The sequence below is a fragment of the Micrasema longulum genome, unplaced genomic scaffold (genome assembly GCF_059751315.1).
Source record: "Micrasema longulum isolate JH-2025_06_02 unplaced genomic scaffold, ASM5975131v1 h1tg000615l, whole genome shotgun sequence".
Taxonomy (NCBI): Eukaryota; Metazoa; Arthropoda; class Insecta; order Trichoptera; family Brachycentridae; genus Micrasema; species Micrasema longulum.
The window spans coordinates 48,939-72,170 of record NW_028277811.1 but is presented as its reverse complement, the minus strand read 5'-3'; the positions used below and the strand labels follow the sequence as shown (position 1 = coordinate 72,170).

General features: G+C 32.5%; 2 protein-coding genes across 7 annotated transcripts in view; one reads left to right on the top strand and one right to left on the bottom strand.

Annotated features, from left to right (window-relative positions):
• pod1 (coronin) overlaps positions 1-9,464 on the top strand; it is a 30,997-nt gene extending 21,533 nt beyond the window's left edge. For both annotated transcript variants that reach the window (XM_088228919.1, XM_088228918.1), the window contains 10 exons: positions 335-432; positions 516-629; positions 913-1,128; positions 1,702-1,970; positions 3,397-3,518; positions 4,874-5,012; positions 5,633-5,839; positions 7,335-7,470; positions 7,572-7,708; positions 8,658-9,464. In XM_088228919.1, coding sequence (XP_088085045.1) covers positions 335-432; positions 516-629; positions 913-1,128; positions 1,702-1,970; positions 3,397-3,518; positions 4,874-5,012; positions 5,633-5,839; positions 7,335-7,470; positions 7,572-7,708; positions 8,658-8,750 — 1,531 coding nt within the window. In that variant the 3' untranslated portion in view covers positions 8,751-9,464. The remainder of the gene's footprint in view (positions 1-334; positions 433-515; positions 630-912; positions 1,129-1,701; positions 1,971-3,396; positions 3,519-4,873; positions 5,013-5,632; positions 5,840-7,334; positions 7,471-7,571; positions 7,709-8,657) is intronic.
• A 7,531-nt stretch (positions 9,465-16,995) lies between these two features.
• Positions 16,996-23,232, bottom strand: part of LOC148280099 (sodium-coupled monocarboxylate transporter 2-like) — a 41,932-nt gene continuing 35,695 nt past the window's right edge. For all 5 annotated transcript variants that reach the window (XR_015822699.1, XM_088228922.1, XM_088228923.1 and 2 more), the window contains 6 exons: positions 22,975-23,115; positions 21,643-21,751; positions 21,451-21,560; positions 19,535-19,709; positions 18,437-18,684; positions 16,996-17,725 (listed from right to left, as the gene is read on the bottom strand). Coding sequence is in view for 4 of the 5 variants with exons in the window: in XM_088228922.1 (XP_088085048.1) it covers positions 17,422-17,725; positions 18,437-18,684; positions 19,535-19,709; positions 21,451-21,560; positions 21,643-21,751; positions 22,975-23,115 (1,087 nt within the window). In the remaining variant the exon portion in view is untranslated. The remainder of the gene's footprint in view (positions 17,726-18,436; positions 18,685-19,534; positions 19,710-21,450; positions 21,561-21,642; positions 21,752-22,974; positions 23,116-23,232) is intronic.

Genomic DNA, 23,232 nt, shown 5'->3' with positions numbered 1-23,232 from the left:
TTGAGTTTACTGTTTACCATATTGATGTGCCATATATATGTTTTAAAAAATATTTTTTATAATTATTTTTTATGTTTCTAATCCTATATTTGTGGTGATATACTCATGTGTCTGTGTCATATAATTGCTCGTCCCATCTCAACACAGGACTTTTAGTCCTATGGAGTTGGGACTTATGGTCTCAAATCTCTTATGTATGTAAATAAATAAATAAATATTTCAAGGACTAAAGTATTTTTTTAAACGTTTTTAATATGTAATAAAATTCTTATTTTTAATGTATTTTTCACCTGCTTTTATTTTTTATTTTTAAATATATCATTTTTTATTTTAGAAGACGAGATTCCTTGAAATCTAGGCGGAGTCCCGAACCAGAGGACAAAAGGGCTTCTGTACCCAATCCTTCTACCAAAAGAACCTCAACTGTGTTCGGTAAATATTGCTTTTGAAAAATATTTTATTTCAGTACGAACATTTTAAAATCAAATGTATTCATAATTTCGCTTTCTGTTTAGGTCGTGTTTCCAAGTTCAGGCACTTAAAGGGAACTCCTGGACATAAATCAACCCATATTGAAAACATTAAGAACATCAGTCGCCAGATATCGGGAGAATGCGATGGTTTTCATGGTAATTTTATTCTCATATTGTTTACTTACTTGTTAATATTATTCCACTACAGTAATATGAGGACATGACAGGCTCTTAAGTTGTCATAAAAAGATGCTTATTCTGTAGTCTGTTTTACATATTTCTTGTAAAGACACAACCTGAAATTTGCTCAATTAGGAAAGTTGCAGGAGAAAAAAATTAAGAAAAAAAAACTAGGGAGTTTTAGCCATAAAAATTAAAACAAATACTCTATAAATATATGGTATAGTGTTGATGAATCAACATATAATTTATGCCTTAGCCAACCCGGAGCGTGTGGCCGTGGCGCTGGGTGGAGGCGGGGGAAGAGTGGGCGTACTGGAACTGGCGGCACGCGGGCGCCTGGCGGACGGTGTGACCCCCGCCCTGCTGCACCCCGCAGCGCTGGCCGATTGGCAGTGGGACCCCTTCTGCGCCGCGCGCCTGCTTGTGGCCTGCGACGACGGCCTGCTGCGCGAGTGGATCATACCGGAGGGAGGTGAGACTAACTCGACTGGCAATGAGACCCCTTTCTCCCCTATGATGACTTTCTTCCCGCAAAGTTCTGTATCAATACTTGACCTGTTGACCTGTGCCTTGACTCAACTTGTATTTTCTAGTGAGTCAGGGCAAGTTCATAGGCATGGGTCATTCCTGGTTCCTGGACTTATGTATGTGTAATGTTTTTAGTAAAAAAAAAATCATCTATCCGGATAGATAAGTAAATATTTAATTAAAATCTCGAATTAAAATCTTTAAAATCCCATAAGAAATTAATGCAGAAACTTACGTAAAAACATGCAAAAATGCCTTTCTTGTCATGCTACATGCACCTGTTACAGACATTTTACTAAAAATACTTTCATTATCCCAGATACGAAAAGTTAAATAATACTCTGAATGCATTAAAACTACTATTATGCAATAATAAAATTTTAGCTTTGAGAATATTTCGATACGCTAGAATCGCCTGTTTCTACAAATTTATACTAGAAATTTTAATCACTGCGCGCCGAGGTGTTTAAGAAGAATTCTAACAATACATTAATTCATTTATATTTTTATTATCTAGGTCTTACTGAGCCCACAAACTCGCCAAATCGCCAGATCGCTGTACACTCTGACAAGGTGTACATAATCCGTTTCCATCCCACGGCGTCCGACGTGCTCGTCACGGCTGGGCACGACCTCACCGTCAAGTTGTGGGACCTCTCCTCAGTGGACCCCGATCAGCCCAAGGAGAAGATTCTGCTGACGGGACACAAGGACCAAATCTTCGCCCTGGCGTGGTCGCCCTGTGGTAATTACCTGGCCACTGTCAGCAAGGACGGTCTGATTAGGGTGAGTCTGCGTCATTATTTCAAGGGAATGCTGATGGACAATGTTAAAACATTCTGTGTAATTTTTTTATTTTATAATATAAAAAATTAAAAAATATGTTTTCTGGATTCTTTTTTTTTACTAAATCAAAATTTAATTTTGTATGATTTCAATATTAGTTTCTTATTTTTTATTTTCAAACTGATTCAATACATTTAAATGTTTTATATACATACCTACAGGGGATGGTAAAAATAAAATGCAAAAAATACTTTAAAAATAAATTAAGCTAATTTGCCCAAATATTTAAATTTTGGGGGGCTTTTCAACGAGTTGTAAATAACTCACTGATTTGTGGCTGGGTCCACGACACTAGCCATGGACCACAACCTGATTCAATCTAAATCTAGAAATATTAAACCAAATTAAGTCTAGTTTGTAAAAAAACTTTTTGTGAAAATATGTACAGTAAAACCTCGTTTTTACATTTCTCGATTTGGCACTGAAATATTTAGGTTCAATTTATTTCCATACATTCTTATTCAAATAGTTCTCCCAATTAACATTTTTCATAACCCCGGTTTTAATCTGAAATTTATAAAAAAACTCATTCGATCTGTCAAAAGAAAACGAGCCGCGCGCACCACGTGAACGGAGAAAAAAATCGAGGTAAATAAAAAAATGTGTAAATTACTGTCTCAAACTAAATTCAAAGTAGGTGTAGTGTAATTTTGACATTTTACTAAATAGTCACATGCAGTTGACACATGTTTAGGAAGAATAAAGTCTTTACATCAATAAATTTATTACGATGCAGAAAGTTTAAAAATTTGGCAATAGAATTATTATTTGAAGTTATAAACATAATGTCAAATAGTTTTACCGCGGTGTAAATGACAGTTGAAATTTTGTGTAGCCATACTAAAAAAGTGATACCATATAAATAAAACTTCCCAATATTTAGGGAAAAAATCATTGTATGCATTTTATGCAAATTCAATTTTTTTTTCGTGTTTTTAAGGTTGACATAAAATTATTTAAATATGTTTTTTTTAAATTCAATAAAAAATAACACATTGTAGCATTGCTTGAAAAAATACATAATATTCTTAGCTAAATCATTGGTAAATATGAATAATCCCCAATTATGACAGTTATTACAATTTTTTTGCAGTATATTTAGTACAGTCTAGTACAATAATTATATTTTTATGTAATTTAATTTTTTCCGTACAATTTTAATTTCTTCACTTTAGAGTTTTCCTCAGTTTGACACTTTTTTTGGCTCCCTTGAAAAATGTAAAACAGAGGTTTTACTGTACTTCTTTTTCACAGTAGTGCAGTGTAGTATATTCAATTAAAAAATGACTAAATTTGTGAAATTCATTATCTTTTATGGAATTTTATTTTCATTAAGTTTCTCCAACAAAGACTATGTTTATTGTAGGTGTATAAGCCTCGATCTTCCACTGCTCCGATTCGAGAAGGAAAGGGGCCGGTAGGAAGTCGCGGTGCTAGGTTGGTGTGGGCTCTCAATGGCACCCATATTGTGGTTACTGGATTCGATAAGTAAGTACATTCATACCTCATGCGGTTGCAGACCCCATGGCATGGAATGCTCTCCCAACAGAAGTGCCAAACTATGAGAGCGAATTGATGTTTTGGAAAATACTTAAAACTCACCTTTTCTCTAAACCATTTTAATAAATCTGTTGTATTTGATGACAAAACAAATTATTTTACTTAAATTAAAAATTTCATAGAATCACTTTGTAAAACTCCCTTGAGATATTATATTCCGAAAATGGCGCTTCATAAGTTATTCATAATAATACTCAAACTTCCGTATAAAAAAAAGTCCAAGGACTTTTTAAAATATTTTAATTGCAATGTTAAACCACCTTTAAAATTGTGATTTTTTTTTTTTTTTAAAGCAAAATAAGTAACCAAATAACCCGATATATAATGTCCGTACAATCAAAACTCTTTATTGCTCGACTGTGCGCCCTCTTCTAGAATATGCCTCCGTGGTCTGGTCGCCATTCTATGTCAATCGCATAAATCACATTGAATCAGTCCAACATCGCTTGTTTTGAAAAATAGCGTGGATGCTCGGACTAGAGAGAGATAATTATTCTTATGCTGATATAGAGTCAATGTTCAATATTTCTAGTCTACAAAAACGTAGAACTAATATTGACTTCATATATATGTTCTGCATACTAAATGGTATAATCGATGTCCCATCATTACTGGGACAAGTAAAATTCAATATTGCGACTCGTAGGTTGAGAAACAATGAAGTACTGTTCATCGATCAGCATAGAACAAACTATGGCCTTAGTTCTCCAATGACCTGTCTTTGTTGTATTGTTAACTCAAGACAAGATCTGGACTTTTTTGTTTAAGTTTACAACGATTTAAATGAGTACTAAATAAATAGTCCAGATCTTGTCTCGATGTCCGTTATGTTCGTCAATGCTTCTTTTCTTTTTTGAATGTTATAAACTCTTCTTTTATTGTAATATTTTAACCCTATAAATTGTATACTTGGACAATGTCCGTTAATAAATAAATAAATATTCACTACACATTGTCACATACATACAATACTCACACACACATAGACATATAACACACACCCTCACATAATATATATATACTCAGTATACTCACCCTCACTCACAACATGTACAATAATAGCACTGATACACTAAAACAAATACTTAGCATAAAATATTATTACGTTAAAATAAAAGTCATCCTCATAATGTAATTAAGACACATTTTATATATATATTTCTACCGACATATTGAAACCATTGTATTTATTCTATAATGTGTTTTGTTTTTATGAGAAAAATAAAATAAAATATGTATATGGAGCTTTTCATGTTTGTACTAAAGTGTTGTTAATATTTCAGGGTTTCAGAGCGCCAGATAACAGTTTTCAATGCAACAGATCTTTCCGCTCCCCTCAATACAATTGGACTTGATGTCTCTCCCGCTATCCTTATGCCATTCTACGATGAAGACAGCTCCACTCTTTTCCTTACTGGCAGGGTAAGAAAATACTTAGGGTAGATAGATACAATTAGGAATTATTTGCTTGGTTGGGCTGTATATTGCAGATGGATCTCGAGGTCTTTAGAATGCGACAACGCGATCTCTAGTTCTAGATGTGAGAGGCCCGGAGAAACCGTATGCTCCAACTAGATAGCAGATTTGGAATGTGTGTTAGTAAAATACTAAACAAATCTAGAAAAGTTTTCTTTTTTTCCACGTCCACTCCTAAGTGGAGCACGACGACATCACCAAAAGCTGTTGTTAGTTCTGCCGAATAAAGCCGCAAGATCACCATCCACCGTCTTCCTGGACGGCGGGAGCCCGTGGGTGTGAAGAAAAGGCAGCTCGGGTTGATGCTCTACTGAGGTTTTCGCAGCATGTGTCTAAGCCAGGTCCATCGCCACATTCTCTAAACACTCGTTATAAGAGACTGCTGCGTCCGTTCTCGGACTTCGATGTTAGTTATGAAATCGAACCAACAAATAGCATGATGCAATTAACACTGTGATTCAATCCGAAACATTGGAAAAGAGTGTGAACACGACCCAGAAAAATTCGCTGTGCAGATAAATATTTTTTTTACTGATTGTATAGATCATTGTTTGTTTCGTTCTCAGGGAGACACAACCATTTACTGCTTGGAGGTGACTCAGGAGCCCCCCTTCCTGTGCGCGCTGTCCCACCACCGCTGCCCCTCCATCCACCAGGGGCTGGCCATGCTGCCAAAGAACACGTGCGACGTGAGCAGAGTAGAATTTGCCAAAGGTCTGCGCCTTACCAACACCACCATTGAGCCACTCAGCTTCACAGTGCCCAGAATCAAGGTATATGCCCCTTCTCTAATCACCTTTACGAAATGCTTGAAATCCTTAGAGCCCTAATTTTTCATCATATTGTAGGACTCACCCGGAAACCAATGCCCACTGTTGCCTGATCTACTATCGTCTTAAGGACAGTGCAGAAGATACATTTTGAATGTCATTTCCTGTACGTAAACAAACGAATAATCAAAACATCCGAAATCAAAACCTTTGTCAAATCGCTGACAGCAAGAGAAATACAGAACCGCCTCAGTTCCCCACTCGGAAAAAAACACTATGGACTAGACTACGAGTAGTTCAGTTCAGACATTAAGTAGATCAGTCCAGTTTGGAGAATCCAAACGGTTGGCTGTTTCAAGCATTCGTTTTTCAAATGAAATGTCATACAATATTCCTACTATATATCCAACAATATTTTTTGATCCTCTCCCCGTCTCCTCTCAAACTTCTTACCTGATCTCGAATCCCGTGAATTCCTTACTTCATCATGTAAAATGTTATAGAAGTACATTAAAACCTCATTTTTACATTCCTCAATTTTACGTCTTCCCGCTTTTTAGGCCAAAATGTTTAGGTCTAATTTTTTTCCATAAATTCTCATTAAAATATTCCCCCAATTAACGTTTTTTACATTGAAAATTTTTCGAAACTCACTTGTCTGTCAAAAGACGCCAAGCTGCGAGCCACCGCATTTGCCCAAAAGGAAAATAAAAAAAAATTAAAATTGTTGTCTCAAACTAAATTCAATGTAGGTTCAGGATAATTGACCATTTTGTTTAAGTTGCTTAATTTCGACATTTTACTAAATTGTGACATGCGGTTGTCGGATGAAGAATAAAGTATCAATAAATTATGATGCAGAAATTTTAAAAATTTTGTAATAGAAATATTTTTTTAAGTTATAAACATACTTTGGAAAGAAGATTGTTTTAGTAGTTATCATAAAAGTGTGAAACAGTTTTGCTGCGATGTAAATGACAGTTGAAATTCTGTGGTGCCATACTAAAAAAAGTGATAATGAAATTTCCCAATATTTAGGGAAAAAGTCATTGTATGCATTTTATGCTAATTCGAATGTTTATTTTCGTATTTTTAAAGTTAAGTACCTATTTAAAATTACTTAAACATGTTATTTTTTTAAATTCAATAAAAAAAACACATTCTGGTATTGATTGTAAAAATACTAAATATTTTTAAAGAAATCATAGGTAAATATAAATAATCCCCAATTATGGCAGTTTTTACAATTTTTCTGCAGTTTTTTATTTCTTCATTTTAGCATTTTCCTCAGATTAGCACTTTTTTTTTCGTTGCTCTCTTAAAAAACGTAAAACAGGAGTTTTACTGTATAACAATATTATCGTAGCCATCTTTACAATGGAAATCAAATTATCTTAAAACCAAACTTAACACAGGTTCAAAACATGTAATCTTCAATAAACTGTGGCCATCTATATGCATACCTATTTACCAAATAACATGTCTTTTTGTGTTTCAGAGTGAATTATTCCAAGATGATCTGTTCCCCCCGACTCGCGTGAGCTGGCTGCCCACCCTCACCGCTGCCGAGTGGTTCAGCGGAGTGGACAGGCCAGTCAAGAGGATCTCTCTCAAGCCTCCGGGAATGGATTCACGTGAGTTCTGCCATATATCTAGCCTATAACAAGGCGAGCCGGCTCTCTACCCTCATGAGAGGATCTTCCCGCCTAAATTAATACTGATTTATTTTACGCAGTATCGGAGTCTGGTGTCCCTTCGCCCCAGACCCCCTCTGGACCGGCCCCCACCAGTGCTCCCCTACCCAAGGGGCCCTTCAACAGGCTCGGCTGGAATCCTGAGATGGCGGGCCTTACTAAAGCCAAGCAAGATGAGGTAATATTACATTATTATCTGTATTTCAAGATGGATGTCAAATATTGATTTTCAATAATACTTTTTCACCGATTTCCGTTGACCGGTTTCAAAGCGACACAAGCTTCTTTATCAAGGTATGCTTAACTAATGAATTCTATTCTATTTTTTACAGTGATTACTAAATTGATACATATGGAGCAAATATTGTTGTTGTCTAGTTTTAAAGATCGAATCCATCTCACTTTACAATTCTCATCTTTACAAGAACAACATGACAAAAAGACTCGATTTATTAGCTCCATATGTTTCCATATGTATATTTTTTTGATAATATTTAGTAATCGCTGTTAAAATACAATAGGCTTAGATTCATTTGTTAAGTATACCTAGATAAAGAAGCTTATGTAGCTTTGAAACCGGTCGGTAGAAAAAATAAAAATATGTGGCTAAAAAACAAAGTTGTTTTATATATATTTTATTAAATATCAAGTGGTTAAAAATAAAGCGCTTTTTTTTATATATTGAGGAAGTTCAGTGTCTTTTTTAATTTTTTATTTTTTATTTGTTAGTAGACTATTAAACTAAGACAATATTTTTTTTTTTTCTGAAAGTTTTGTTTTGTATTTCTGAAATAACTCGGCGTGTGACGTCAGGGTTTGTTCTCTGTTAGTTCTTCCGATTGGTTTGTTTACGGTAAGCCAACCGGATATCCTTCACAGCTCCCATATCATCAATTGGTTCATATGAACCCGTGACGTCGATCAAAGTAGTGCGTTTTTATTGAAATATTTTTTATTATTTTTTTCGTGCATTTTCAAGAAACTTTGCCTTACAATTTAATGATCTAATTTTTACCGCGCGTAAGAAAACATTTTTTGTATCCAATTTCCCGTATGGCTGAAGTTCCCCATTCCCGAATAGCCACAGAGTTAGTGCTTCAAATATAAATTTTAAACTTCATTTTCAGATACAGCGATCTCTAGCTTCGCGGGTCGAAGTGAATCTCAAATTGGAGCAGGACAGTATGGAAGGAGTGGACGAGTCAGAATGGGATCAGTAAACTCACTGTACGAGTTTGATGTGTCGACATCACGCTACGCTCAACCATCCTCAAACTCACTCATCTACATTTAGATAATAACTCTCTTCCATGTTCATCCCTAGAAAATCATACAATCATTATTTCGACACTGAAAACAAGCCACTAGATAAATTAATCCCATTCTTTCCCCGATATTTCTCAAAGAAACTGCATTGAAATAATTTTAGTTCATAAAATTTCACTGCAACACTTTGATATTACTGCGTGACATTTTTTGTTTACATACTGTTAATCAAAACTCATGTGACTTTCATTGCATTTTTCGTGACAAAATACTCTTGAGATTTTTTTTCCTATAAAGTTATGGTTTTAATACTATAGTAGCCCCTCTAGTTTTAGACAGGACAAAAATCTTGATTTTCGCGTTATTGGACTGTTAGTACTACTTTTGTTTATTTACACAGTGATAAATCTTAAATTTGAATGCTTATTTTTAGACAATAAAGAGTAAAGATTCTGAGACATGTCAAACCTAAATAAAAATGAAAAATCGTTACATAATCTTTATTCAAACTGATGTCACCTTGACCTTTAAACGTTTGCGGTTATGTCGGCTTAAGCCATCAAAATCGTGTCTCTTTATGTACAGTAAAACCCCCTTTTTACGTTTTTTAAGGGAGCAAGAAAAAAAGTGTAAAACTGAGGAAAACGCTCAAGTGAGGAAATGAAAAATTTATGGAAAAAATAGGAATTACAAAAAAATCAAATTGATTTGCTACACTGTGTACATATACTTCCAGAAAAGTTGTAAAAACGGTGAGAGTGGAAATTGACAATATTTTTTTACCTATTTTCAATGATTTCACACAAACATTTTTTAATTTTTCAAACAATATTATGTAATCTGTTTTTTTGTATTTGATTCAAAAACACCATGTTAAAATTATTTTATGTGTAAATAAAAAAAAACGAAAATAGAATTTTAAATTTGCATAAAATAACCTAAAATATTTTTTCCCTTAAATGTTGGGAAATTTCATTTATACGGTATCACTTTTTTTTCTATGGCATTACTAAAACGACTGTCATAGATCGCAGAAAAATTATTTACACTTTTTTGACAACTTTTTAATAACTTTAAATATTTCTATTATGTTTTAAACATCGCAATTTGATGATATTACAACTTTATTGTTTCTAAACGTTTGTCAACTGCGTATCATGATTTGTACAAGTCAATATGACGTTTTTGTTCAAATGAAAACTAAGACTAACCCTTAAGGAGACACTTAAACAAAAAGGTCAATTACTCTGTACCTGCTTTGAATTTAGGTTAAGATATTAATTTATCTTTTATTAGTTGTTTACCTGTTTTTATTCTTCATTCGCGTGGCACACGCGGTGGCGCGCGGGCCGCGGCACCATTACTACGACGTAATTTTGGCTTTTTTGACACATCAAATGAATTCCGAAAGTTATTAAGCGTAAAACCGAGGTGATAAAAAATGTAAAAAACGTTAATTGGGGGGAATATTTGTATGAGAATGTATGAAGAAAAATGGGTCCTGAACATTTCGGTGTAAAAAGCGGGAAAATGTAAAAACGAGAAACGTAAAAACGAGGTTTTACTGTACTTCTAACCATCATCTATGGTCCAATCGGTATTCGTGGATCTTATTAATTATATGATTGGTCCTGTGAGAAAAAAGTGTCCGCGAACGTGTTTAACTCCACAGGCAAAATTCTTCAGCAAATTTGTGCACTTTATTTCAGCTGTGAATTATTTTTAAATGTCTTTTTTTCACATGTTTTCTTGGAGCGACTGTTTTATAAGACTGATCATTTTTGTATCCTATGCACTTTTAGGTGCAGTTAAAAGGAAAGAACATTTAAATTTTGATTTCTGGCTGTCTGATACTAGAGGTGAGAATGCTCAGTACTTTTAATATGTAAACAAGTATTTGTCCGATGATATAATATATTATGTATTAATTGTGGGGTTATAATTTAAAATTGACTCATTCTCATTTCTCATTTCCAATCCTGCAAACATTTTCAGGTAGTGGAAATTTACTTGTTTTGTGTATGTGTAATATCGATGGCAGCTACGTAAACTATTGTATGTTGAAAACATCAGCTTTTCAAGACGGCCGATTAAAGAGATAGAATAACTTTTTGAAGTCGTAAGATTCACATGAAATTTACCAAGTATAATCCTGAATTCAAATAAGATTCTTTGAAATTAAGGTAATCATTTGTGAGTCTTTAATTAGCTCTAATTAATTTTAATTAGCTTTGATTATCTAGAGAAGGCAATAATGTCTGGCCGAGTTGAAGGTAGAAGAAGCCGGGGTAGAATCCCATATAGATGGACTGACCAAATGAAGGTGGCTACGGGGCTAAAATTTGATGAGTCGGTTCGTCGGGCTGAGGACAGAATGGAGTGGAACAGACTAATCAGATGTGTTCATGGTGGTTACGATCCTCAGCATTGAGGGACCGACTTGGAAGAAGAAGAATTAGCTCTCTTGAAAAGTTATTGTATTCAACATACGATAGTTTACGTAACTCCTATAGATAAGATAATGAAAAATTTGTACAGAAAAAGGTATGTTTTTAATCGATATACAGTTTGATAAAATGAAATAACAGTTTTTGATGTAAAAATAAATGAATTTCATTTTTTTTTTAAATATGCAAATCAATAAATTTTATCCTAAATTGCATTATTTTACATTTTTTAGATTATGTATTTATACTTTGTATTATAACCCCATGATATATATTATATAAAATCACAAATTTCAATAGATTGTAATTTTTTCAGTAATATCATGACCATTCATCCCGCCCCTTCTCTGAGCTTTACAAATACTTAATATTATAGAATCGGCTTTAGTATCTTCTAACTATCAAACTAAGGTATTTTTTCTAATTTTTGGTACTAAACTTAATAATCTACTGCCAAGTGGAATGGTATTTTTGGCAGAAAAGTCATCAATATTTGTATATCATAATATTTAATTATGTAAGTTAGGCTGTAACCTTTTGATCAAATACCACCGTATTTGAAGTATGTATCACCAAAAGGCTCATGTATTAATATTAGCGTAGAGGAAATATATCTTTAAGATTAATATTTTTTGCTTGCAGATGCAAATACTCATTTTTTATTGTAATCTTTTCATATCCAGTAATGATTTCATGACAAAATGTGATAATCTAATGCCAAAATCCTAGATTTTGCGTGCTATTTTACTTTTATGCCTATTGCGCAAGTGTCTCATTTCCAAAATTTTTATTACTATTTATTTTGTATGATTAGTTTATTTTACTAATTAATAATCAACATGTGTCAAATTTTTCGTAGAAATTATGATACGAGTTGAGTAAATACATCTTTAATTTTTAAATATTACATTCTCAAGACGCAATATTCATCTTTGTTATATGTCATATAATATTTATAATATATGTATGATTAATATTGATCAATTGTTCGCGGCAGAATTGAGTAGTGTAATTTATTAATCAAATAAAAATCAAGTGTACTTAGGAATGACGCATCATTATATCGTTGGCCTAACTTGTAAAACTCGTAAGGCGCAAACTTATTTTTGTTGAGAGTAAAAGTAAAAATAGGTTTTACTTCAGTGGCGAAGTTTTTTTTTTTAATATTTAAAAATGTAATAATGCATCACTGTTCAAGTTAGCAAGTTATACACGCATAAATTATTTGAAGTACTCCAAAATACAGAAAACCCCAAAATATAACTTCAGACCATTTGTGGCCTCACGAGTTTTACAAGTGGGGTGACGATATGTATCTGTAAATGAAACCACTTTTACCTATGTCTTTACTAAAATATCTTCATTCATATTTTGTTTGAACATCCATAATTCTTCGATTATTCCATCTGTTGATTTCTTTATCTATGTATTTACAAACGGATGTTATAGAATTATTAATAATTTGAAAAAAACTTGTATCTTTTTGTGGTTTTTAACTGATTCCTAAGGTACATACTTTTATTTAATATTGTTTTTATTTTCAAATTTCATCATTCCGAGATTTTAAATTCTGATTTTTAAGTAAATGTTTATGTAACCATGACAATACGTACCATCAACCTCTGCATGCTCGTGTACGTAATCTGTATGTGTTAGTGAAAGCTAGGAAGTAAGTAATAATTTTCTATTGAATCAGGTACAAAATTTGGATTATGTGCGCAGTTTCAAGTTTTCACATGTTTCCCGAACATTCCTGTTCGATTTAAAATTTCTGTTATATTGATAGCAGTCCTGTTGTAACCTTTTTGAATTTATTCCAATTCGTATCTCGGTTATATTTTGTAAATTTAAAGACATCAAAAGACAGGCTCTTTTTAAACAAATATAAAAGCGTATAAAAACAATGTGGTTCCTACATCATGTAAGGAAATTAATTTCTATTTATATTGTTGCTTACAATAAACATTGAGTACTTGGCTGTAGTGGAGGGTGTTTTGCTGCACAGCGCGGTCGCAGTGAACTGAAACATGGTAACAAGTAAAGTGTCCATAGTGACCGCGCGGGGTCGGTAAGGCGCCGCATACCACGCCTGCGCCACGCCGCAAAACGCTCGCCACTATGGCCAAGCATTTATTTTCATTCCACTTTTAATATTCATAAGTGTCTATTAGCAAAGTACGTAGGTCAAATCTGAAAACATTTTTAAACCATATTGTACATTTTTTTATATAAAAATGACTTAACTTAAAACAGGTTTGAAAATGTCAAGTCAAGAAACTGAAAAAATTCTACTCGCAAATACTTTCAAGTTGATTTGATAATTTTTTATTATGATTTGACAATTTACTCATTATGTTCTGATCTACATAAATGATAAAAAATAATCTTATAATTACCACCCTTCAAATGTGTACATTATTTGGGAGATTAAATTAGATATGTGATCTCAAATTAAATGAACACGATTTTCATTTGAATTTTAAAAGTATGTTTTGTATTTTGATTTTTTTAAATAATAAAAAGACAAAATAATTCATGCATAATAAAACTAAATTGAATAATAACTGTGCCTCACCATGAGGAAGATATATCCCCCAGTACTATTTGTTTGACTTTACAAATGCATTTTTATATGGAAAAATATTTTAAATACATGTCTATAGACTTTAAAAACAGTTGTATCCGCCTCAAAAACATACAAAATTATTCCAGTTGATAAACATGTCGTCGGCTTAACTTCTAAAGCTTGTAAATCCCAAACTTACGTTTTTTCAGGGGTGAGTAAAAACAATTTTTACTTCAGTAGTGAAGTTTTATTTTCGATAATAAAAAATAAAATAATGCAACACTGTACGGATATACAAATTTTACACACATATTGATCATTTGAAGTCTCAACAGAAAATGTCAAAATATCATATGTGAGGAGAGGAGACAGCAAAGTACGACACGAGGGCCTGGTCAGACTCTCACATGAAAATGGTAGACTAAAATCTCCAGCTCAAAAGGCGTTCTGGTACCAGACCATTTGTGGAGTTAGGGTGACGATATTGTGAATTGGAAACAAATTGGGTATTGGAGATATTGCATAAAATTTTCAAATGAAATCATATCTGTGATACTTTTTCTATTAAACCAAATGGGCTGTTTTTAAAGTGTATAGGCAGGCTGTGGTCTTGACATCTCACGGATCAGGGGTCCGAGATTTATAAAAAGGACATAATTTGTGTCTCACCTTTGTAAAAAAATGGGTATGTTTTACTATATTGCTGGCAATACAGCAATACCGCATGACTATCATTATTTTTTTTTGGCAGGAGAATCTAAAAAGCGTTCTTTTAATATAATTACGAATTTAATCAACCAAAAATACCAACAATTTAAAACATTTTCACAAAATAAAACAGGTTTACATACGAAATTGATAAATTAATTACAATTTGTTATGTTTAGATATTATTCATCAATTATATGTGAACACAACATGCAGAAATAAGTATAAAAAAAAATAAAAAAATATGCGGTATTGCAGTATCATTGATTATAATATTACATATAATATTTTTAATGTAATGAATTTAAAATTAGTTTCTAACCAACATTGATATTTAGGCAGGTGCCACGGTGCAGTTGGTAAGACAGCAAACTGTGAAACTGGCGTCGCGGGTTCGATTCCCGCCACTTGCAAGAGAATCGAAAAATACATCCAGTACTTTTCGATTTTTAACGAAATTAATTTATTTTAAATTCACTAAATGAAATTTACTATGCATTCAACTCGACTCGTTCCTTTTTATTTTTTAACTGTGTGCATATTTTTGGTACGAAAGAGTAAAGTTGGTCTGCAGAATGTATTGAAATTGATGATATTCTGTGTGTTATTGATTTCTAGTCCAAAGGTATTTTATTGCCTTTTTTTGGCTATTTTTATAGAACCTTATCGATGTAATTAGATTATAAGTAGGCGTAAGTTTTTTACGGTCGTAATATTAATGTCAATGTTTTCGGTCCATTTATAAAGAGTAATATGTATCCACTAAAATATTTGATAATCCCAATAAGACGCATATGTACCTAACTCTGCATTACATGTAATTTTTTCCACAACGATTTAAAGATCTCATATTATTTTATTAATCTAATTAATATTTTTTTATCCAATATAATTAGTTAAAATAATTCAAACTGTATATGGTTTTGTTTGAAACTATGAATTGGATTTATAAAAATATATGTCGATTTGATTCATGTAATTTATTCACAATTATTCTCGACGGATTTACATTTTAATTATGTAATTACTATGAAATAATAGGTTATTACTGTTAATTTTTTTATGGTTTTTTAAAGCTCCAATATTCTAAATTATCAATTCGAGGATGCTATACAATATAAATATTTTAACTCATCTTGCAGTTACAGAGCGCGATAACTAATAATTATGTCATTTTTTATTTCATATCATATATTATACAATGGAAATGATTTATAACATATTTTTTTATGAACAATCTTGCTTTGATTATTTATTAATTTATTGTGATAAGTTGAAAATTAACCCATGATTCAGTTCCATGGGATTTAAAAAATAATTGAAATAACTAATTTAAATTCATAATTTTACATATATTACCACTGAGATGGAGAACATCTTTGAGAAGGAAATTTGTAGTAATTTAGAGAGCTATATATCTATTTTCTGATTTATGTGATAACTTTACACACTGGAACGTTCACTGTTCTACCTATGTTTGAACATGAATATTTATTTAATTCTATCTGTTCACTTTTCTGAAGTAAAGGAGCTGAAAACTTAATTGATGTGGGTAAGATTCATCCAAATTATTTCATCTGCTAGGCCAACGATGCCTGAAAATATTGAATATCCACTTCTTTTTGAACCAGTTGATTTATTCGACAATAATTTTAGTATACCCAAATCTTTAGTCAAGTAATAACAGTATGTATTTTGTATGCACCTATACATACAAAATTAAAGTAAAATATTGCCTTTATATTTGGACCGGTGCATTTGAATTTAAAAATAAGAATATAAAGACGCCATTTGTATTTTATTCTTATAGGTTAAAAAAAAACCCTTGCTTTAAGACGCAATCATATTGAACGCCATTTTATAGTTTTATAATTTGAATTTCTTATTCTGCATATTTTTACTATTTTAAATAATTATTTTTATTAAATCATCTCATTGAATATATATTTATTTGAATGTACTCCAAATTGTGCAATAAGAAGACTTAATTGATGTGTATTTTGACTTATATAATACATATTGACAATGAAAATTTTATATGTATATTAATCGATTATTTCATTAATTTTTCTTGCTCATGTAAACTATATATTAAATATTGTACCAGCTTTTTACTTATGATATCAATAATATAAATAAATTAATCACGTACAATACATTGAGCTTTTATTTTATGAACATAAATTCATCGCCAAGTTTGAACATCTCCAAATTATGAGTAAGCGCAAACGGTAAAAGTGAGCAAAACGTTGTCATTGTGCCTTGGAAATCGGCTATGTGTTTTTCACAAAAATTCTCACGAGAAACAAAAAAATAATATTTTAATAGAAATGTCTGGGAACATTGTTTTTTTTAATGAAAATTGGTACTTTATTATTTTAACTGCGGTTAAAAACATTTTTTTTAGCATAGTCAAATGAATGCTCATAGCCAGTTTCCAAGATGCAACAACGACTACATACTTAAAAAACAAAAATACTCATTGTAAAAAATATATTTAATACAGTTAGTTTTCTTTCAAATAATGTTCTGTCTCAAAATGTATTAAAACATATTTTCTTGAACTCAACAAACAAATGAAAATTGGTGGAGAGTTGGCCTTGTAGTTTTTGGGGTTGGCGCGTTCGCCTATCATGTTTTGTTCGATTCCTGCCTAGGTCGACGCAAAACGTAAGTTTAAAAGGTGGTTTAACACTGCGATGTTTTTGGTGTCACACCGGACTGTTTATCTGAAGCATAAGACTTATCACCCTTTTATACATAACAGTTGGAAATACATTGCATTCGCTGTCTATTCAGTGCCCTATGGACCATCAGGTGCGGATAAGGGTATAAAGATGATGGATTAAAGGATTTTTTATGCTAATTTTCCCAGTATTCATTGATCGCGAAGTTTATCTTTTTTTAGTTTTCATCATTTGCCAGTTGCAGTTTTCCTCTCCACATAGGATCTTTATTTTTGATATTCTCAAGTTCTGTAGTTGGATTTAAAGACTCGAGCGTTTCATCTAAAATGCTTTTGGGCAAGTATTTCCTAAGCGGTGGACTTATAAGATTAGGGTCCAGTTTAGTAAGGTCTGTAGGACCAGTCAGCCAGCTGACAATGATGGCTACTATCATGTTAATTATCGTCCCAAATGCAGTGTAGGTGATGAAGGATAATTTGTAGAGAAAGAACACGTCATCGCCCCGTAGAGCTTCTGCGTCTCTGAAAATTTAAATCATTTAAAATGTCATCATCTAGTTCATTAGTCAGATATCTCAAAAATAAAAGTAGAGACAGTGAGAAAATAATTATATAAATGGTCACCTGAAATCTAGTACTTATTGTTAATTTGGGCATGAATTTTATAATGATTTTTTGTAACTAATGCCGAGTCGCGAAAGATCTTAAATGATTTCAATATTTTTCTTATTCATTGTAATTGTTGATAAAAAAAAAGTAATTTGTATCGATTAATTTGTATAGCACAAAAAAAACCTCCGTAGGAGTAGGCTAAGAGGATAAAATGCCATATCACTCTGTCCTTGCGTACAAACCACGGCTCCTCTAGATCCATACATTTTCTCTTGCACGCATGTCAATTATTCCGACTTTTGACACATGTCCATCTTCAAGTATTTGTTGAATTTTGTCATACCATGACTTTCTCGGTCTTTTTCTGCATCCATCAACATTAATATCATAAATCTTTTTAGTCATTCTATCGTTTTTCGCTGTCCATTTGCTCTGCATGTCCAAACCAACGCAGAAATTCTTTCTTGGATATGTTGATAATGCTTGTCTCAACCTTACATAATGCATGAATCTCGACACATTTCTGCATCTTTTATGCCTGAGACATTGCAAGAACATTTGAAAAAATAAATGAAATGGTTTTAAATAAATAAAAATATTTTAATCGCATTAAAAAATTACCTTTCTGAAAAGTCCAAGTTACTATCGGACATTGTGTGGTTACACGTGTTAGGTATCCCCGGGTACACTTCATGTGTTGCGTTGTTGACTCCGTAGATTGTTGATCCCACGGCTATCCAGGTTAGGACCAACATACTGCTGATGGCACCAGCTATGGCGCCTGTTGAGTTGCAGAATGGCACCAGCATTCCCAGAGCAAAGAAGGATAAACATGGTGCGGCCGTGATACTATCCAAGGTGTACATAACCTAAAATGTCGAGTACTTACTTTAAATACATATATTTTTTTTGTTAAGCGCTTGTCTTGTCTACCGTCATTATTCCCTTTTTGTACCTAGGTATTACACTGCACTCCCCTATTTGGTTTATGGTAATTAATGTTGATTACTATTATAATTATAGTTCCTGGACTAGCAACCTGAAGCGTAAGACATCCTGCCTTCATGTAACAAAAATGTCTTTGGCTTTTTTCCTTCATTGAATTAAATACATTATTTATTTATTTGACGGCCTTATGCAGTCCATTCTAACAATAGTAAATACAATTTCTATCACTGTAGTTAATAATTTTTAACAGCTTACAGAACGTTTTTAAAAGTTCATATTTTTCCACTATGTTGCGATTCAAATTAGCTACCCTTTCCACAGAGGGTGAAATACAAACTGTTGGCTTATATATAAGTCACAGGGCAATTCTGCTTAAAGTATTAATCAATTAATATCTTATAGAACTGTGCTCTTCAGATGAACCAGCTGACAGACGTCTTAGATTAGCTACATCTACAGTGATAGGAAAAGTCATTATGCCTGTTTGCATTCAGCGCACTAAATAATAAATTTACAGTTGCAGGCCCTATGGCATAGAATGCTCAGGAGATTGGCATAGAATGTTAGGAAACAGAAATGCAAAACTGTTAGAGTGAAGTGATGTTTCAGAAAAAACTTTAAACCCACCGGTTCTCTAAAATTAGGCAAAAGTTAGGCCAAATTAAATTAAATATTGCGTAGATTGCACGTTAAACACCGTTGAGGAATACCTGAAAGTAATAACTTAAAATCCATAAACTAATACTAAATAAGTTATTTTTCAATACATACGGATAGAAGTGTTCCCATGTTTTCGACGACAGGAACCATAGCCACTGTATATATCCCACCAATCACTATAAGGGAGCGAATAATTAACTTTTCTTTTCGTTGCGATATTCCGTCTCGTTTGATGTAATCGTTATAGATGGATCCTGCTACTGTATTTAAGATGGCTGCCAGGTAACTAAAATAAAAATAGAGGTGGTCAAAATGAAAAAAAGTTATGTATGTGTTAATTCATTTCCAATTCGTCGCTTTAGTTCGTTTTTGCCCAATCTGTTGGTCTGCCATTTTTGAAGAAATTGAGTTAAGTGTACAGGAGTTCTAAGAAACCTTTTATTTATAAAATTCAAATGAATAAGTTTATTTTTAAAATTGTTTAAAGGGTTTTTTTTTATGAATTTCGTCGGTCATTACTTATGCCTATTTTGTAAAAAAATCTATTTCTGCAGATTTCTGTTTTGGTCTGCTGGATAAAAACGAACTGAACCAATGAATTATTCAAATAACTATCTCAACACTATCACAGGACTACAACCAGACTCTTCAGTAAATAAATAAATATTTTTTTACACAACTTATTTGAAAATATTTATGTTTGAGTTGAAAAGAGGCCAAAAATATCATAATTGTATCTAATTCTTTAATTCAGCGTTTCCTAACCTTTTTCAGCCACGGACCCCTAGGAAATCAAGCACAATTTTCAAAGACCCCCTTAGTAAAAAAACCGGCAATAAATTTTGGACCATTTATTTTTGTAAAACAAATACAAAAAAAATATGTTAATAATTATTCATTAACGCACAACAGCAACACCAACACGGTTAATTAATGTGAATTTTGTTGTTGCGTTTTTGCAACTAAATTAGTGATATTCGGGTTGATGTTACTACTAAGTTGTAATCTCAAATCGGATTCCACTTGTAATCTGTTTCTGTATTTGTTTTTTAGTATATACAAGAGCAGAGAATGCCTTTTCACAGGGGTATGTGGTTGAGAAAATGCTTCATTTGATATTTCCTTATAGTCTTTATTTTCATTCACCCAAAAACTTGATAAAGAGTATTCTTTGAAATGTAATTTCAATGCTGAATCACAAGATATTTCTATTAATTAGATTTCCTGGGCCATTGTCAAGCCAGTAATATAATATATTCGCCGTGTTGAGAAAAATATTAAATGTGGGAAGAATTGAACCTGGAAATTTACTGTACCTAGTCAAAGGTAAATGCTAATGCATAGTTCCCAGGACGATTCTGCCTTGTCCCAGCTTCAGACCTATTGTTCTAGTGTGAACAGAAATTTAGAGGACAGGACAACGGACTAAGACGTCTTAGAAATAGACCAGTAGGCTATGTCTGCAGGACAATGGTTTACCCCATCACCGTGCTGTTTGTCGCGTGTCCATTTTTGCCGCATTCTGCATTTGAACTACAGTGAAATTGTCATATTGTTCTACTGTCTTGTCCTGCATGGTCGAGCTGGGACTGGGCAGTATTGTTCTTTCTATTATATTGCCCTCGTATGAACTCTGCTTAACCTCAACAAACCAGACATGTAATAACGTTGCCTCAAAAGCAAAAGAACATTTCTGAAATTTTTAAGGTTTTGAATTATGAATGGTTTGTATTTTTCTTTAAAATCTTTTGCATTTCAATTGCATTCTTATCTTTGAGTTGGAAATCACTTGTGTTCTGAATTTCAATAAAAAAATAGTGAGAAATAACCTTCACACAAATTCGTATCACTCTGAAAACTGTTAAAATGAATTTTTCTCAAAAGTCAATTTGTGTACAAGTGCCACTTTGCCTTCGAAGCAACGATAATGTATGTACAACTCACTTTTGCATATAAACCTAAATTAACCTAACAAACGCTATGTTATTCAGTATCATTTGACGAGGAAAAATAGGAAGACTAATTACCTCAAACCACCACTTAAAACTCCAGCGATGAATAATCCCGGGAAACTAAAAATATGCCTAATTTTATCTATTACGAAGAATGGAAATATTTGATCAGCTTCTCCGACTAACTGAAAAAGAAAATTGCTTTTTATTCACACATTTGAACTAAACATTTTATTAAACATGAATTGAATTCAATAGTGAACTTACACCTCTTTCTATGGGATCACAGCCAAAATAAACAGAGTATACTAAAATACCAGCGTATACGCTCATAATCATCATTCCAGTTATGGCAATCCAGTAGATGACTAATACTCTGGAAGAAAACAGATCATTATTAAATTTGTAATATTCAAAGTCATAGAAGTTTCGGATCGAGTAACAGCGTCTATTAATTAATAAAGATTTGTACCGTGTCACAGTCATTGCTTTATGGAGCTTGTTGATCTGAAATTTGTGTCGTTTCACAGTCCACGCTTTTCTGTATTTTATGTATCACTGAGTACTATAATAATTTTTGATCGCATTTCATCACCTTTGTCTATTTTGTCGTAATGAATCTTGGTTGCTTCTTTTATGTTCAGTGACTCTGGTCTCCCTAAGATTGCAGGCTCGGAGATAACTTGATGTAGAGTTTTTAACTCATATAAAAACAAAGAGCTGGTGTGTTCCCTTTCTCTCATATTTTTCCTATCAGTCTGTCCGATGTACAGTACCTGGCAGTTAATAAAGTTCATCGTGCTTAAGAAAGAGACTGCTGACTTTATACAGCGTCGTCTCTGTTGCACGAGTCCAGTATCTGTATTAATGTATGAATGACAAGACGACGCTCTACAAAGCTGAAGCTAGCCGACTAGGCTGGCCGCGTCGTCTCTTTCTTAAGCCCAACATACTCTTCTAAATGCTGATACTGTACATCTTTGAACAGTTTACAATTCAATCGGTTTCAAGAGAAGTCCTGGTTTTAAGCTGACATATAAAGATCTGTGATTTTCGTACATGTCAATTTTAAGTTATTGATAGAATACATTGACTGAAAATATGTATTTCGAAATTGATTTAGTAGAACCCGCCAAACAATAAGAAATATGAAATTCTTCAAAAGGGAGGAGCTACGTAGATTAAATATACATCAAACAAATGTGATAAATTTCCGGAGATATTAAATAAACCAAACAACATTATATTTTTTTATTTCTAGATAGGTACTGCACTTATTTTGACCACATAATTTAAAATACTAGAAATGGAGCTAAGTGACCATTTCTAAGTTTCAGCAGTGACTAGATTTCTCAGACTGTTTGGGAGCTGATAAAATTTTATATATTATGATTTATTGTAAAAATTGATTGTTGATTTTACTCATGATTTTACTGATGCTAGCTGTGTATTTTATTTATATTTAGAAAATTGTAATCAGCAATGCGTTCAAATCCTCCTGCATTTAAAAATCTTATCAAAAAAGTTTAGCCACCAGTTAAAGTTAATGAGTTATCCATATATTGTAGATATTATGAAATTAATTTTCAAAGAACTTACATTTTCACATCTTTAATATTTGGAACAGATGTGAACCGTTGAATACTGTCTTGCTGTGCAACCAGTACACACATTATGTCAAAAAATGATCCAACAATCATTGTCCAAAAAGTATTCCTTACGAATGGATTCATATTGAAACTGGAAATATTAAAATGTTATTGAAAACAGTTAAACGAAAAACATGAATACAAGTAATTCTAAAAGGTTTATTAATAAGAAGATTTGAACCTATGTTCTTTTCACTACCAGAAAGGT